Source organism: Pseudorca crassidens, chromosome 14 (assembly GCF_039906515.1).
Source record: "Pseudorca crassidens isolate mPseCra1 chromosome 14, mPseCra1.hap1, whole genome shotgun sequence".
Taxonomy (NCBI): domain Eukaryota; kingdom Metazoa; phylum Chordata; class Mammalia; order Artiodactyla; family Delphinidae; genus Pseudorca; species Pseudorca crassidens.
In genome coordinates this window covers 69,912,154-69,929,928 of record NC_090309.1, presented here as the reverse complement: position 1 = coordinate 69,929,928, position 17,775 = coordinate 69,912,154, and the positions used below count along the sequence as shown (strand labels likewise).

Below are 17,775 nucleotides of genomic sequence, written 5' to 3'. Positions count from 1 at the left end.
CTCTCTCCCTCTCTCCCTCTCCCTCTCTCCCTCTCTCCCTCTCTCTCTCTCTCTCTCTCTCTCTCTCTCCCTCCCTCCCTCCCTCCCCCCCCCCCCCCCCCCCCCCCGGCGGAGTCCTTGCCCCAGCACCAAGGTGAGGGCAGGAGAGCCTGCACTCGGCATCTTCTCGCCACTGTGATACAAAGAGAGGAAAAGGCACTTGGGGGGCCGTCTGGCACATGCACGTGCCCCCCACCAAGGCCTAACTGGGATCTTCTGTCCCCTCAGGAAATCAACCTACAGAAGGACTGGAAGCTCATCACGCTGTTCATTGGGAGCAACGATTTGTGCCATTACTGCGAGAATCCGGTAGGCCCCCGAGCAGCCCCCTGGGGGCCCTGAGAGGGGAGCTGCTGGCCAGGGTCACCATCCAGGCCCAGGGCCGGGACCTCCCTCACGGGAGGCACATGGGCCGGCTCTCCTAGGCACCTGAGTCTGCCCAGGAAGCCCCAGCTCACACATGCCAGGAGAGGCCTGCCTTTCCCACTGCTGAGTGGCAGCTGCATTGGTCCCCTGATTCCAGAAGTGTCTGGGTGTCCCCACTCTTCAGGCACTGCCAAGGCGGCCTCTCTTATGCACACAAATACTGTTCTCTGGTATCCAGTGGATAACTAGGGAGCCCCACCCTCACTTGCTTAGAGTCCCTGCCCACTTTTTTGGGCATCTCTTGGTGGTGGGGAGGTTGCAGGGGGAGGATGAAACAATGCCATAAATAGGGTCGATTCAGTTGAACTATTCCTGATCGATGGCTTACTGCTCCTTCAAGGACAACACGCGTTAACAAACTCTGCCGGCCCGGGAACCCAACCCACTCCTAATGTCGTTTCTAAGGGGAAATATGTCCAGACTTACAAACTGTGGGAAGTAATAACTTTTGGAATACATCTTGTTCTAAGTTGAGGGTGTGCTATATTTTATTTGGCCAGAAGAAAAAAAAAAAGCAGCTTCCATAATTCAGAGGTTGTGGTAGAATATTTGACAGTCACAGGCAGCGAGGAGAAGGCATTTATCATTCCTTTGGCCCACAGTGACCAAATTCTGGATGAGAACTGGCCTCCCCCCACCCAGGGGCTTTCTCCCTCCCTGCCCAGACTCCAGAGGCAGAAGCGACCTAGTCCCGTGGGGTTTTAAATGCTATTGTGTCCTGCACTCGTTGGGGTCCAGGGAGCCAGAAGTGACCCCAGAATACCTGTCCTCATGCAAACAGTCAGGTTTATGATCCTGAGAGCAGCTTTCTGTGGAAAGACCTGGGGCCTCCATCAGGATTAACGCCAGCTATGTTTTAGGAAGGGGCTAAATCAGCTTCCAGTTGGGAGATGGGCCGGAGGAGGAGACCCTTGACCTGAGTTACAGGGGTGGGAGTGAGGGGGAGGCAGTGCAGAGGGCCCCAGGCAGTGGGGCCAGCACGGGCCAAAGCCCAGAGGAAAGAGACAGCATGGCCACCAGGGGCTCTGTCCTGGTTGGAGAAGGAGAGGCGGGGGAACGGATGGGACTGGAGCGGCAGTGGGGTCCAGCACTGACAGGCTCTGGGTTAGAGGAGCCGGGAGCAGGGTGGGGTGGGGATTGTTCATGGTACCTAGTAGGGGTCAAGGGATGACTTCTTACAAGAGACTGTGTCCACCAGCAGTAAGGGCTGGGCTTCCCAGCCCATGCAGTGCCCTCCTGTGCTGGCCTCAGGCCACTCTCCTCCTCCTGCCAGGAGCTGAGGAGAGCCCCTTGCTTCTTCACAGGAGGCCCACTCAGCCAGCGAGTATGTTCGGCACATCCAGCAGGCCCTGGGCATCTTCTATGAGGAGGTAAGACAGCACAGGGGCAGCACAATCCTGGGTCCTATTTCCTGGTGGCAACCAGGCTGCTCCCCGGGGGCTGTGACCCGTGTGCATCTAGATGTGTCCAGTGAGATGCACGCCAAGCAGAGCCCCCCACCCCGCTCCTCCGTGAGCAGGTCCCTGGATGGGATGGGCGGGGGGGGGGGGGGGGGGGTAGGCAGCTGCGTAGCTCCTCTGCGGGGAAGAGTCTAACTGGATCCGACTGCATCTGTTTGGTGGCAAAGAGCGAGCTGGCTTCTGGAGCCAGTCGGCCTGATTTGTAGCCAGGTACTGTGGCTTAGAGATGTGGCTTTGGGCAAGTGCCTTGTGTCTCGGTTTCCCAGTCTATAAAGCGGGGCCAATAAGGGAGATTCCACGGGATAATATAAGGCACGTTCCCTCTCTGGGCCTCAGTTTATTGGTAAAGTTGGGGAGGAGGAAGTAGATTGTAGAGGATCCCCCAAGCTCTTTCCAGCAGTAACCAGTGCCCCCCCACAAGTGCCTGGGGACTACTGAAGCCCACCCCTCTGCCCACAGCTGCCAAGGGCTTTCATCAACGTGGTAGAGGTCATGGAGCTGGCTGGCCTGCACCAGGGCCAAGGTGGGAAATGTGTCATGCCACTGGCAGCCCAGTAAGTAGACGTACGTGGGCCCAGGGGGAGGGCACCTGGGGAGAACAGGGCTTAGATGTCAGTGGGTGAGATTGATAAAGGTGGACCCAGACCTTCTTGTCTGGGGAGCAGACATCAGCAATTAGCCAGGGGCTTGGAAAACCATTCAGAAATGCTGCTACCTTATTGAATGCCTACTGTACGCAAGTCACTTTATTTCCCTGGACCCCAGTTTGCTTTTCTGGAAAGTGAGGCAGACAGTCAGATAACCCGTGAGGGCCCCTGACATTGTCTGTGATGCCAAACCCCAACTTCAGCAAGTTGTTTGTTCCTGTTTGAGAGGCAACACAAGGCAATGCGCTTTCAGGACAGCTCTGTCAGGCCTCAAATCCTGGCTCTGCCATCTTAGGAGCTGTGGGACCCTGTACAAACCATGCAACCTCTCTGGGCCTCTTACTCCTCACTTGGGAGGTAGAGGTGAGGTCTAGCGGAAGAGCAAATAAGGTACCTGGTCGCTGTGGGGCAGGCACTCAGGAAATAGTACCTTTTTTAACGTGCTCGATAGGACTGTCCATGAAGGCCAGGCTTGGAGCTAAGGTACAATGTGCAAGAATTTCTGCTGGGGCTGGAATTTATTAAAGCTCAGCTGTGACCCTGCAGGAAGTTGCCATCTTCTGAGGCCAGAGGTTCGCCCAGAGTTCCTGTGACCATTGTTAGGGGGGAGCAGATTCTACAGGGAGCTGAGGAGTCCGGTCCTATCTGGGGTCAAATGGATTCGCTGGGAAGGTGACCAGCTGGTTCCTATTCTCAGAGTGGCCACTGCTGCCCAAGAGAGAGACCCCTCACTCCGGAGCCCTGTGGGAGAGTCCCAAGCAGCCAAAGGTAGAGAAGGGAGGCCTCAGGAGCATGAGGAAGAAAGGCTGGGCCACCTTGGCCGTCTTCCCCCAGCCCCAGCCCTCGTGGAGAAACCCCAGGCAGGAGCTGCACTCTTGGGAAGGAGCAGTCAGGCGGCCAGGGGAACAGGCAGCCCGTCCACCTTCTCTCCCAACAAGCACTATGGTTCTGTGACCCGGGCCCAAGAGGAAGCAAGGCTGTGTTTGGGGACACCTCCGTGGGGCGGGGGCAGCCTCCTGGGGGCACTGAGCCTCAGGACTCCTTGTCTCACAGGAACAACTGCACCTGCCTCCGAGGCTCCCAGGAGAACTCCCTGGAGATGCTGCAAAAACTGAAGACAGTGAACTGGGACTTCCAGGTGACCCTGTCCCCCACCTCTTCTCCCTACCACCCCCCCATCTTTACTCCTGGAGTGAGAGCTCTACTGAGATCACAGCCCCTGAAATACGTGTCCAGGTGAATCAGACACCAAGGCAGGGGCGGGGAGTGAGAAGCTCAGAAGGGAAGCTGGGGAGAACGCCCACGTCTCAGCTCCCAGAGGGGAGAGGGGCTGTGCTCACTACCCTGGGGCTCCTCCCTCCTTTACTCACGTCTGTCTATGCCTTCCCTTGACCTGCCATGCCCTGGGCCTTTCCGCAGTGTATCCATCTCATGCACAGGGCTTGTCTTCTTACCTCTTCTGAGAAGCTTCCCCCCACGAAGCACCCCCGGCAATTTCAGTCAGCACTTCACTGCCCCTCAAGCCCTACCTGGTTTTGATTTTTCCATCTCCCAGATGAATACATTTCTGGAGGATGAGCACAGCTAGTCTATCCCTTTTATAGTCCACCTTTTGGCACTTAAGAAATGCAAAGACCGTGGATACTCACCCCCAACGTCACAGGCATTTTGAGGAGCTGGTGTTGAAATGCTCCCCGTTTGAACTGAGGCCCCGTGTTCTAATTCACCTCTTCATGAAGTGAGAGCAGAGGCGGCCTTGGGCCCAAGCAGACGTCAGGGCAGAGCCGGGTGGCGCCCCCACCTGGTGCAGACTAAATAGATGCTCAGGCGCTAGAGCGGCTCCTTTGAGTCCCTTGCCCCTGCCGTGACCCACCCAAGCCCACAGGAACAGACCGTCTGCCCGTCTTGCGGGCGGTTAAGCAGCCTCTCTCCCCATCCCCAGAGTCGCCTCTCCAGGCTCTCCTACCAGTACCTGCAGCGTGAGGACTTCGCCGTGGTTGTGCAGCCTTTCTTCCAAAACACTCTTGTCCCCCTGAATGACGTAAGTTGCGGGCGTGTCTGGGAGGTGCGTGTGCAGAGGCCGTATCTTAGGCAATGTATTTCCTTTTCTACATGGGCTTTTTTGGACCATCTCTCTCCAAGAGCACTCCCAAAGGGTTGCTGTTTCTGCTTTTCCTCCTTTCCCCTGCACCCACCTTTTCTGAGTATAACTTGAACTTAGAAGTACTTGGAAAGAAAAGGTGAAAATTAACAGTGACCAAGCTCCCCAGACATGGCCCTGCTATTTGCTGGGTTGGGATAAAATGGAAAGCTTCCTAAAAATATTATTATTCTTTTTCAACCATTAGAGCAGGGATGCTGAAGGAAAAGGGATGCGGACTGTAGGGGGCTATAATTTTTAAAAAGTAAAAATTCCAAAACCAGGGAATTTCTCCATCAACATCTGAGCCAACTGGCAGCAGAGTTGAAAGGATGAAAGTTGAAATGCCCAGGATGCCGCGGGATGGGGGGGTAGCAGTGCCCTCGTCCCAGGAAGATAATCCCCTTGCCTTTGGTCACAGCGAGGAGGCGCTGACCTCACCTTCTTCTCCGAGGACTGTTTCCACTTCTCAGAACGCGGGCATGCTGAGATGGCCATCGCTCTCTGGAATAACATGGTCAGTGCCTGAGGGTCGAGTGGGTTTGGGTCAAGGGGAAACCCGAGGAAGCTGACTCTTTCCCACAACGAAAAACCTACTGGCTGATGTGGCTCCCTTCTCCCCAGAGCTCCAAATGGCAGCTCACGTATTTGCCCAGACAGATTCTATTCTTTCGGTAATGCCCCAGTGCTGTCGGGGGATAATTTTGTCATCAGATAGACTGGATGAAAATATCAGCATGAACCCCTTACTGTGTGACCTCGGGCCAATGATCTCTCTCTGGCCATTTCTATCAATAGCTACAAAAACAACAAAAATGACACAGGTCTTAGAAGACTGAGATAATGTGTGTACCGCACCCAGTACAATAATCCACTCGGTCCCAACTATTATTTCTTTAAACATCAAAAAGAAAAGAGCCACTCAACCTGTTTTCCCAGGCTGCCACCTATTCTAGCCCTAATGGGGAAAAAGGGGACCTTACGAAATGAACATACAGCCCAGAGGCCACAGGGACAACCCGGCCTTGTGGCTTGCTCTGCCCTTTACAACTGGCCACTCATGACTGGACAGTCAGCTGTGTTTGCACAGAGCTCGACGAGTAACCCTGAGCGCTGTATCCTCTTGCACGGAGCAAGTGAATGAATGCCTTTCCAACCCACTGGCTTCTTTTGATCTAGGCTCTGCGGGTAACCCAATCCCCACGCCAACCTGCCTGCTCCCTCATCTCTCCCATGGTGACTAAACAATCCACACGCCTGCTCCTCTCATTGCAGTTTCAGGCCTGCTGCGGCTCTGCCAGGCACCGCTGTGCAAACATTCCCACACCTGTCAGCTCCGCCAGCGTGGCCGGTATCCTACTCGGCTGACTCACAATATTGTCTTTCTCCTTAGCTACACCACCTCCTCCTCTTCTCAGAACAGCACGTAAGGAGGTTTTCTCCTTGGCCTCCTTAATTGTAGACTCAGCCTTCCTCTGCTTCTGTTTTCCTGGTGTTTTCCTCCTGTTGACACCACATTCTGCCCCCTCCTGATCTCCTGTCAGTCCAGGACTCAGAATTGCAATCAGAATACCTTTGAGTTCCCTCCCAACCCTACCTCCACGGTAGGTTTTTAAATCAAAGTTAAAACAATTCCTGAGAGCAGTTATGTTTCTTTTGAAGACTTTTTTGCTTTGAAGTCCAGGTGTCTTTCAGTGGCTGAGTCACTCAATTTCATTCCTTTTAAAATCCCCTCCCCACACCCCCACAAAGACTGGATCTCTCTGCCTGGTCCATTTCTCCCCCTGTGACCTCGGGGGAATCCACAGACTCCAAGGAGGGGCAGGAATGCTGAGCCCTAGCCTTTCCCTCCCAGCATCCCCTTCAGGGCATGGTCTTCCTACCTCAGGGCAGTTCTGAGCCTGCTCAGTGCCAGGACCCTCCACAAGTCTCCTGGGGGTCGATGGCCGTACTGATGACTTGAACATTACAGGGCCCATTTGTCGCATTCTGCATGATTTAATGTAGTTCTGGCCTTTCTCTTCCAAAACAGCTCGGTAGGTCTTCCCATTCACACAGGTGAGAGGCTTCTATTTCATAAAAGCGAGCAGAAGGGATTTAGATCTGAAAACAAAAGATGAACACTGTCATATTATTAATACTACAAGACTGTCCACGGCCCCCCAACCACTCTGTCCCAGCCATAACCCAAATTTAAAAAACAAAGCAACGCAAAGCAAAACAAACCTAAAATCATCTGTGAGTATGTTATCCTGTGCTATGTGATTTGTGGAAATAATTACAGGGTCCAGTGTTTTCCTCCAAAACCATCTCAGATATAAAGCTATAGCATCATGCCAACTTTTCAGGTCGTCTTCTTCCTGGAATCTCACCCCTAAAGTGACATAAAATAAATGACGAACCGATAGACCTTGGCTCTTAGAGGTCATCTAGCCAGAATGCTCTGTAACTAAAATACAGAGACATGGAACAATCTGCCCAAGATCACACAGCCGGCTAGTGGCAGAACAAGGATTAGAACACGGGTCTAATTGCCAAGCGTCCTGGCCACAGCGCCAGGACGCTGCCTCCCTGCTCCCAGCCTGATAAGCACATGCGTAACGAGTGAATTCATGTCTCATAATTAGAGTCCTATGACATAGTGTCTGCAGGCTTTGGCTCACACCCTGAGTACCCCACTGTGGCAACAAACACACTTGAAACTGTTGCATCTCCTGCCCCTCCTCTCTGAACAGTTTATGCATCCTTCTCCAGAGACTTCCGCAAAGCCAGAAATACCAACGGCACTAGGGAATTTTTTCTCTTCCTTTTCTTTTCTTTTCTTCAAATATTTATTTACCTATCTATCCATCCATCTATCTGGCTGTGCCGGGCCTTAGCTGCGGCACGCAGGATCTAGTTCCCTGACCAGGGATTGAACCCGGGCCCCCTGCACTGGGAGCTCAGAGTCTTAGCCACTGGACCACCAGGGAAGTCCACTCTTCCTTTTTCTTTTGTCTTCTTATGAACAGTTTTTTCTCCTCTTTTCTGACGCCTATTCCTCTACTGCTGCCCGCTCCCTCTTCTGTGGAAATCTTACTCTCAGCTAACATTAGCATCTCCCTGGGCGCTGAGTAACAACGCTAGCCTCCTAACTGGTTTCCCTGTCACCAGGCTTACAGCCATTAGAATAGCTCTGGCTGTGTATTACAGTTATCTGGGGACTCTTAAGAACAATTAATACCTACAACCACTTTGGGAAACCTTGGTATATCTACTAAAGCGGAACACATGTATTGCCTATGGCCCCAAAATTCTACTCCTACGTATATCTCCCCAACAGAAAGGTATACAGAAGGTTCACCAAAAGATGGATACAACAAGAATTTTCATAGCAGCACTATTCATAGCCCCCAAACAGGAAACTCCCCAAATGTCTACCAAAAGCAGAAGGGATAAACAAACAGCACATTCATAAAATAGAATACCTAAAATAGAATACCTCACAGCAATGAGAATAAAATTTCAACAACATGCAACCATATATATAAATTTCAAAAACAAGCAAATAAATCCATGGTCTTACTGGGGAGTGGATAGAACTGGAAGAGGGTAGGAGGGAGCCTCTGAGTACTGATTATATTCTGTTCCTTACCTGGATGCTATGTGGGTATGCTCATTTTGTCATAATGTATCAGCAGCTCACTTATGATTTGTACTTGTTTCTGGATGTATGTGAGCTTCGATTAAAAAATTATTTAAAAGAAAAACCAGAAAAAATAACCCCAAAACAAAACAAAAACCCAGTGCCTGGGCCTCATCCCCAGAAATTCTGACTTTGTCTGGGGTAGCACCTGGGTTCAATACGTTTTAGACACTCCCCAGGTGATATTACTGCATAGGGCTTGCAAACCACTGCCTTAGATCTCCCCACCCCAGGGCAACCACGTAGTCTGCAAAAATGAAATCTGACCAAGTCATGCCCCTGCTCTCAAACTTCCAAGGCTGGCCCCTCCCTGAGGAAGAAAGGCCAGGCCCCTTAGCGCAGCACACCAGGCCTTCCGGACTTGGCCCCAATTAACCTCTCCGGCAGCCGCACCCATCTCCCTGATTTGCATTTAGCAATCCAGCAAGGAGTGAAGTTTCCTGCACCACCCATGCTGTCTCCTGCCTCTGTGTGTTTGCCCTCGCTCCTCCCCTTATCTCGGGCTGCCCTTTCAGCCTCCTTCCCCGGCTAACTCTGACCCACCTCAACACTCAACTCAGGTGTCAGCTTCTACAAGAAGCCCTCTCCGAGTCCCCAGAGCTGGCCCCATGGCACCCTGCCTTGTCTCAGTCCTGTCATTTGCCACATCGTTGGTATCCACAGTGTCTGCCTTAGGAAAGGTAGGTTCTAGGAAAAACAATTGCCTTTCTTGTGGCCAGCCTCAGGCCCTTATGAGTCCAGTTCTTCCATCCATCCCCTCAACCACTATTTCCTGAGCTCCACTATGTGGTGGGGACTGCCTCAGGTGCTGGGGAAAAGAGCGTCCCTGCTCTTGGGGAGCTGCCAGTCTAATGGGAAAGAGAGAAAAAGTAAATAAATCGGGCTTCCCTGGTGGCGCAGTGGTTGGGAGTCCGCCTGCCGATGCAGGGGACACGGGTTTGTGCCCCGGTCCGGGAAGATCCCACATGCCGCGGAGTGGCTGGGCCCATGAGCCATGGCCGCTGAGCCTGCGCATCCGGAGCCTGTGCTGTGCGACGGGAGAGGCCACAACAGTGAGAGGCCCGCGTACCGCAAAAAAAAAAAAAAAAAAAAAAGTGAATAAATCAATGAGGTAATTTCTGACCACATTCGTGGCTTAAAAAAAAAAAAGGCAGGGTCATGTGACAGAGAGTAACAGTGGAGAGAGAGAGGGCTCACCGGAGAGTGACGTGTGAACTGAGAACCGAACGTGGAGAGGCTGCTGGGCACGCAGAGGTCTGGGGCCACAGTGTTGCAGGAAGAGGAAACGACCTGTGCGGGCCAGAGTCAGGAAGGAGCTTGAAGCGTGTGAGGAGCGTAAAGGCCAGTGTGCCTGGAGGGAGGGGAGCAAGGTCAGAGGTGGGCGAGAGCAGGGGCCGGGTCCTTGGATGGCTTTCGTCGGGAGAGCCACGTGATCTGGTTTGCCCTCCGGCTGCTGCATAGAGACAGACTAGAAGGAAGCAAGAGAGGAGTTGGAAAGACCATTAGGAAGCTGCTGGAAGTCCAGGTGAGAGGTGAAGGTGGCCGGGACCAGGGGATGGCAGTGGGGGCGGAGGGAAGTGGTCAGATTTGGGATGTGTTTTGGACTGGCTGGTGGATGAGGCAGAAGAGGAACAGGGGTGATTCTTCAGTTTGAGGTCAAGGAAACTGGGTGGACAGCTGAGGTGTGTAGAGAGAAATAGAGTTGGGAGGGGAAAATCAAAAGTTCTTATTTTGGACATGGTCAGTGTAAGCTGCCTTCCAGAAATCCACCCAGAGGTATCAGGTATGGTGTTAAATGTATGATTCTGGAGCTCAGAGAGAGTCAGAAATGGAGATTTAGGGGGAAAAATGTGCGGGTTATTAGCATAGAAGTCGTATTCAAGACCATGGGGTTTTCTGAGATCTCCTAGAGAAAGAATAGGTGGAAGAGAGCAAAGGACCAACCACCAAGCCTGGGGCTTTCTTCCAACTTTTGACCCAACGACCGACCGATGAGAAGGAGAGAAGGGGGAGGTGGGAGGGAAACGAGAAGTGTTGTGAAAGGGAGGCATCAACTTTGACAAATTCTGCTGAAAAGTCAAGCAAGATGAATCCAAAATAAGTGACCACTGAATCTAGCAAGGTCCTTGGTGACCTTGACCAGAGCTGAGTCAAGTGGTGGAGACTGAAGACCTACTGAATGGGTGTTAGAGAGAACGGGAGGTTGGGAAGTGCAACCAGGGGCTACAAACAACTCTTCTAGAGTTATGAGGAGTAATGGTGAAGGCAGCTGGAGGGGAGGGGGGATGGGGATGGGGCTTCAAGGCTGGGAAATAGAGTAGGCTGTGCACCGATGCCGAGGAACCAGTAGAAAGGGAGAAACTGATACAGTCATCAAATCCATATGATCATTACCTTCCTCAACGCCAGTTCCTGGGTTCCTGGAGTATCACTGGGGCTCAGCCAACTGATCTGTAGCATTTGTTCTGTCACTAGGTGGTTCTGCTACGCAGGAAAAATGCTAGGGGCAGTTCAGGAGCCCACCTAGCACCACACAGCTCATTATCAGCAGAGCCAGGACCCCAGTGGATGTGCCCACCATGCTCTGTCCAGTCACCGTGGTGACTCTCCCAAGACCAGAGCAGCCCTTCCTCCTCTAATTGTTACTAACAGACAGGTGGAAAAGGCTGTAAGACAACAAAAAGCAAGGTCACGGGCCAGGTGTGGTCATTAGCCGGCATAGTGGACTTTCCCCCTTCCCTCCTGGGCAGTACCTGGGGGTCAGGAGCTGATGAGGTCAGAACAGGCAGGGAAGCAGATCATATGATGGGTGGACGCTAGACATTCAGGACAGAGTCTGGATAAGTGAGTGCCAGGGATCCATTCTCCTTGGTGCTGGCCACGTGCTGCCAGGGGGCAGGCTACTGGCTTAAGATGCTGGGGAGGGAGTCACAGCAGCTTCCAGCTCATTCTCAGAGGGTCCCAGGATCAAAAGCATGAAGCAGAACCTCCCTGAACCACAGCTGCTCCCCAGGAGGTTTCAAGTAAATCTTTTCATCTATGCGGAAAACACACGAAAGCTCAAGTGAGAAAATGCCAATTTCTTAAGGTTGACAAGCCAAGCATAATAATGACGTCATGGTAACCAGTATGTGTTCAAAATTTTCCTGAAATTGACTATCCCCAGACACTTCAAGGAGTTGGTAAATATGATGATCACCATTTTATAAAGTTGAAAGTGCAGAGTGGCTGCAGTCACAACCACCCAGCAGGAAAGCAGGAGGTGGAGGTCCTGGGCTCTGCCCTCCCACTCTCGCTGCAGCCTCTGGACCGGTCAGTCTCTCCTGGGCCTCAGTGTCCTCCGCAGTAAATCCAGGACACAGACTCAGGGTTGCCCCCTCCTCTGATGGACTCTGACCTGTCAGTCTGTGAGTCAGAAGTCAGGTCTAGCTCTGGCCCCAGGGCCGCTAGTGTCTGCCCCAGGTCTTGCCCCTTTAGCTGGTTTCAGCCTTGCAAAGGGAGGGAATCTGGTGTGAGATTCTCCTCCCCCGGACAGGGAGGTCTCTCCCAGCTTTGGAGGGAACCAAGGTTTCCTTTTCTCTTTTCAGCTGGAACCCGTGGGTCAAAAGACAACCTCCAACAACTTCACCTATAGCCGAACCAAACTCAAGTGCCCCTCCCCTGTGAGTAAGGTCCTGCCTGTCTAGAGTGGAACAGGTGCCTGGGTTGGGGGAGGGGGGAGGTCCTGGCCATCTGGAGGCACAAAAGTCCCCTGGGAGGCTTCACCATCATGCACGTTCGTTCACGACCACCGTTCTCAAATCTCACCTCTCCTGGCTGCCCCGACACTTCTCAGGTCCTCAGGGAGCCGCAGCCAGGAGTGAGGGGAGGGACAAAGGGATGGGTTCACCGAATCAGGAAGAGGCCCGGCAAGGCAGATGAGCGAGCACTGGCCAGAACCTCGTTACCCCCGTGACCCTGGAGGGTCTGTGGCATCCTCTGTCTTAAACACGCGTCGAGGAGCCCTCCCACGCCAGGCATGCTCCTGGGAGCTGGGGGTTGGGAGGAAAAGAGAAATAAGAGGCCGTGTCTGTTCTGGGTGCCCACGTCATCTTCCTGGCCCTCCAGCACCACCAGTGTCCAGGCCCGCACCGCCCTCGCCCGGACCAGGGACGAAGCCCCAACCTTGTCTCCCCAGCTCTCCTTTCTCCCTTCTCTGTCCGTCCTGTAATCGCTGCCAGACCCAGAGTGGCCCACCTGGAAGGAATTCCAGTCTCGTCAAGGCTGTCAAAACCCTTCCCCGGTCCCCGCGCCCACGGAGCAGAGTCCAGACAAGAGGCCCACCTTCCCCTCTCACCTTAGGCACACACTCCGCTCCTGGAAAACGGAGCGGCTTCCCAGAGCAGCCCCACGACAGCCCCCGTCTGTGCATCTGCTTCTGCCAGCTGCTCCTTCTGGAGGCTCAACCCCCATCTCTACCTGTGGGAAATTTTCACATCCTGCAAGGCCCAGATGTTGCCCTCTCTGGGCTACCGTCCACCTTATCTCACCCTACCACTCCCACCCCAGACACGCATCAGCACTGGTCTCTCTTTTCTGTGCGCACCTCTCACAAGCACTGACCCAGGCTCCTCTGTGATGGGATTGTTTCTGAACATGTCTTATCTCCCACTGGACCGCGAGCGAGTGATGTCACACCTGAACCCTCAGGCCCTCTCCCAGTTCCTAGCACAGGGCTCCACACAGCCACCATGCCACCAGCATTCACCGGGGGGAAGGAAAGGATCCAGGGAGGCAGGCCCTTCACATTTGGGTTCTCAACCTACTACAGAACCAGCTGTCCTTCCACACCGACCTTCCCCGCTCGCGGGCACTCCTGGGATGGGAGGATGGGAACAGCTGTCCGGGGCGGCCTAGAGGAAACAGAGGTGGGCACTCTGCAAGCTCCTCAGGACTCTCTTCCACGGGTCACCTATCAGTTCCCGATCTCTCAAAACTGAGTTGACAGGAAAGGAGGTTATAGCTGGGTGTTGACCACTTTGGATACCCCTCCTTATCCAGGGGGTTGGGGCACAGTGTGGATGAAGGAGCTTTACAAACAGGGATGAGCTGTGGAAACAAGGTTATTGCGCCATCTCTGGGATGGGGACTACACAAGCCTCAGATGGGTGGTTTTCAGGCCCTGAGCCCTGTCCCTCTCCTCCTCCACAGGGGCGCCCCTACATCTGCACCCTGAGGAACAGTCGGCTGCTCCAAGACCGGGCTAAAGCAGACCCCCCAATGCTCTCCTGGGCCGTGCCAGTGGCAGCGGGAGGCGGCCTTGCGGTTGGTGTCGGCACAGTGATGGCCTGGAGAGCCCTAAGGGGTCGCCAGAGGGAAAATCCTCCCATAAGTCTGAACACTGTGAGCTTGTAGGCCCGCCAGCCCTGTGCGGGCTCTCATCCTGAATTCCCCAGCCACGTTCCTCACCAGCCCTCTCCCTTGGCCACCCCTGGCCACTACGGAGGTCACTCGCTTCAACACCTGGTAATGTAGGAAGCCAAAGGGACAGTCACAACTCCTTGGGGCCTGGGACCTATGATCCTGGAATCGGCACATCTAAATAAAGGCCAAAGCCGTTCTATTCTTGGGTTTGCCTGCTTGAAGCTCTCGCCTTCCAACCTGTCGTGTGGCGCAGAGGTGGGAGCTGGGACCTTGTCTCAGCCAGGGATGGCCAACCTGAGCCCAGACTGGCACCCAACAGGCATATCCTCAGTCACCAAAACCACTATTTCAAATGTGGGAAAAACCTTGGTCACCAGGGTTTGGCTGGAATTTTGGAGCTCGCCTGCCATCACTCAGTACCATCCAACATCTTTTCTGTACCCAGGACAAGGTAGAGCATTGTGGTACCTCCAAGGTTGTGCATGTCACGGCCTGGCCAAGAGACGAACTCTTTCAAAAATACAAGATGCTCTGTGACAGCGTGTGGTTCAGTCCTGGGGCAGTGGCAGGAAAATGCGTCTGCTTTCAAGAATAGGAGTTCCTTGGGAAAGGGTTCCTGGAAGAGAGCAATCTTGAAATGTCATTTTAAAAAAAGGATTGGGACATGAATGCTTCACATATCCTCAACCTGATTTTCTCAAGGTGCTAAATTTAGAAAAGAATTCCTCTTTCTACATTACCAGGTTTATGAGAGAGCTAAAGAGAGTCTGATAACACAAGCTCCCTCCATTCAGCCCCTAGCAGGGGCAAGGCCCTGAGCTGGATGTCTTACACAGATAAGCTCTTTTATTCAGCACAAAAACCCAGGGCGGGGTTGATGGTCATTTCTGAAGACAGAAATAGTGGCTGCACAACACTGTGAATGTACAAAATGCCATGAATTGTTCACTTTCAAATGGCTAATTGTATGTCATGGGAATTTCACCTCAATAAAAAGCAAACAAAAATCCATTATCATCAGGATCTAAGTACCTCTCTGACCCCAAAGCCTGAGATGACAAAGAATGTGGGTTAGAATCCCAGATGTACCATTTGAATGTGTGGCTTTCACAGCAAACCCCATCACCAGCCTAGGTCCCAGTTTCTCAGACACCTCATCTATACAATTCGAATGAGAGTACCCATTTTGCCTGTCTCCCAGCACTGCTAAAAAACAAGATGCCGTAGAAAAGCGCTCTGTAACTCTAAAATACTGCACCCACGAAAGTGGGTTGTCTTCTCCTCTGTGAAGAGTTGAGCTAGGGTCTAGGCTGCTGGGGATGTGGAGGGGTCCAGAGATGGGTTTAGGAACTGGGGGTAATGTACGAGTGAAGACTGCCCACCTTCCTCTCATGAAGGGTCATCATATTGTTTCTCTTTGGCAAAAATAGAGTCTGCAGAGGACCTACCCAGTCCCAGGTTTCTGCTGGTTTCAATTTCTGCTTCTGTACAAAGGGAACAGCATACCTGCCCCACTTCTTCCTGTGGACGAAAAACAATATCACATACCCTAAAGAACCAGCAATCCCAGCTTGTGTTCCTGGCTTAACACCGTGTGACAACCAAGATAACTCATTAAGTCGAAGAGTTCGACTTTTTTTTTTTTTTAATAAGTTTCCCTTCCAGTAGCTCCTACTTCAAAGAACCATGGAATTGATAACCACAAGTCTCCCCTCACTCGGGTTGGGGGTTGCAATTTATACCACCTGAGTCATCCGGGAGCCCCCAGTCTGAAAAGTTAATGAAAGGGGTGGTTCCCAGGCTGGTCACCAAGGAACACTTTGCAGAAATAAAGAGAAATCCTCTTTGGAGGGACACAACCGCAAACCAGGCCCCAAATTCCCACCAAAGACACACTAAAAAGACAAAATTTAAAAATACATGAGAGCACGTACTTGAACCTGGTGGTATTATATATACGCAAAAACATGTCCTTTTCCTATAGGAAAATGTTCAATCTAGTTAGGAAGCCAATCACAGCCACACCAGGAACAAAACCACCAAATCCTGAGAAAGCTACGCTCTGAGATACTCTCCATAGAGGCTTTCGAGTTCGAGAAAGATTAGTGTGGATTAAACTTGGTCAAAAGACTTCACAAAGGACATAGAGCTTTAATTGAGCTCTGAAGAATGGAGAGGTGATTTGGTTAGAGGCTGAAGAGAATGGGGTCATGGAGACTGGGAAAACGCCATCTAAGTGGAGAGGTGAATGAGCATGGTGTGTATATAGGGACAACAAGAAAGATGTTGTCCAGAAACGATGAGGATGGATGAGCCAGATACAGTCAGATTAGGGACACACTATGGAAAGGACAAGGAATTCATAGTGATTGTATTGTTACAATGGTTGTAATACCAGGCTGCATTTGATTTGGGACTAAAATGCTATTGGGAAAAGATTGGTACAAAGAAAAATAATATCAATAAGAGTTGACTTAGAGTGCTTCCACTATGACAGGCAACATGGTACAGAATAATTAAGCTTCCACATCCCTGTTTATCATCCCCTTTTTACAGAAGAGAAAACCAAGACTCAGAAGAGTTAATTGGCCCAGAGTTACACTTTCATTACATAATGGGACATCCATCAAAATGAATACTGGTTTCCAGGGTAGGGGAATAACCCCAAAATACAAAACAGATGATTCTAGCAGTAAATTGGGCTGAACTGCAAATAAATGGGATATAAAATAAAAACCTAGAAAGGAGGGATACACATTATCCTCACAAGGCTATGACGGCACCACGAGTTCCTGCGCCTCCAATTGGTCTGAAGAACTCAGCCGTCTCTAGTTAGTAAGCTGTGGTTTTAAAAATTAACTATAGGGGCTAAGATTTATTTTGCTAGAGTATATGTGGAGTTATATAGCAGCTAGCAAATCTTTTAATTAGGAAAAAAAATGAAGAAGCAATCCCAGTGAGAATTAGTAGACACAACGAATGACAGGATTAGACCCACATTTTACATAATAGTATTGAAGACAGACTATATGTCAGCAGATTTTGAAAGATTAAAGACAAAAGGAACTATTCTGTATGATGCTGTAGTGCTGGATACATGACACTATGCATCCTTCAAAACCAAAAACACTGTACAACACAAAGAATGAACCCTAAAGGAAACCATGGACTTTACTAGTGCATCAATATTGGTTCATCAATTGTAACAATGTACTCCACTAATGCGAGATGTTGATAGTAGGGGAAACTGTACAGGGGTAGAGAGTGGGTATTTGGGAACTCTGTATTTTCTGTGCAATTTTTCTGTAAACTTAAAACTGCTCTAAAAATAAAGTATATTAGTAAAAACAGGAACTTAAAACATGAGATAAGACTAAGGTAATTTTTTAATGAAGGCAGATTTATATAAGAACCAAATGGAAATTCTAAAAATATATTATTAAAAATAATCTTCAGTAGATTTGTTCAAATAACAGATTTGACACTCAATGAAACAACATGTCTTGTGTATTTACTATGTATCAGGCACTGTTTTTAACAGTAAGTCTATATTACTCATTAATTCTCACAACAGCCCAATGAGATAGGTACTACTATTATCCCAATCTTACAGACAGAAAAACGAAAGCAGATTCGGGGTCTTTTCAGTCTTTTTGTAAGAATTAAATTAGATAAAAACAATAGTTTAAAAAATAGGTATTCAATAATTCCCATATCCCTTCCCATATCCCATTTTAAATCCAATAGATTACGTAGGAGGGCTTTGTGAAACAACCATAATAATGAAAATACATTTGGTACCTTACAGTTTACAAAGCACTTTTATATGTTCTCATTTGATCCTCACCACAAACTTGGAAGCAAAGTGCAGTATTATTAAGAAAAAATATCCCAAACTTGGAAAGAAGGCAGGAGAGTGACCACGTGTCCTATTAATGTCACTGTTGAACAAAGCTCATCTAAGAAATATTTAGT

At 50.8% G+C, this 17,775-nt stretch overlaps 1 protein-coding gene across 1 annotated transcript in view; it reads left to right on the top strand.

Moving 5' to 3' along the window:
* Positions 1-13,999, top strand: part of PLB1 (phospholipase B1) — a 201,933-nt gene extending 187,934 nt beyond the window's left edge. The window contains exons 56-63 of the mRNA XM_067703362.1: positions 268-348; positions 1,770-1,835; positions 2,385-2,479; positions 3,626-3,710; positions 4,515-4,613; positions 5,134-5,229; positions 11,985-12,059; positions 13,588-13,999. Coding sequence (XP_067559463.1) covers positions 268-348; positions 1,770-1,835; positions 2,385-2,479; positions 3,626-3,710; positions 4,515-4,613; positions 5,134-5,229; positions 11,985-12,059; positions 13,588-13,791 — 801 coding nt within the window. The 3' untranslated portion in view covers positions 13,792-13,999. The remainder of the gene's footprint in view (positions 1-267; positions 349-1,769; positions 1,836-2,384; positions 2,480-3,625; positions 3,711-4,514; positions 4,614-5,133; positions 5,230-11,984; positions 12,060-13,587) is intronic.
* Positions 14,000-17,775: the final 3,776 nt, after the last annotated feature.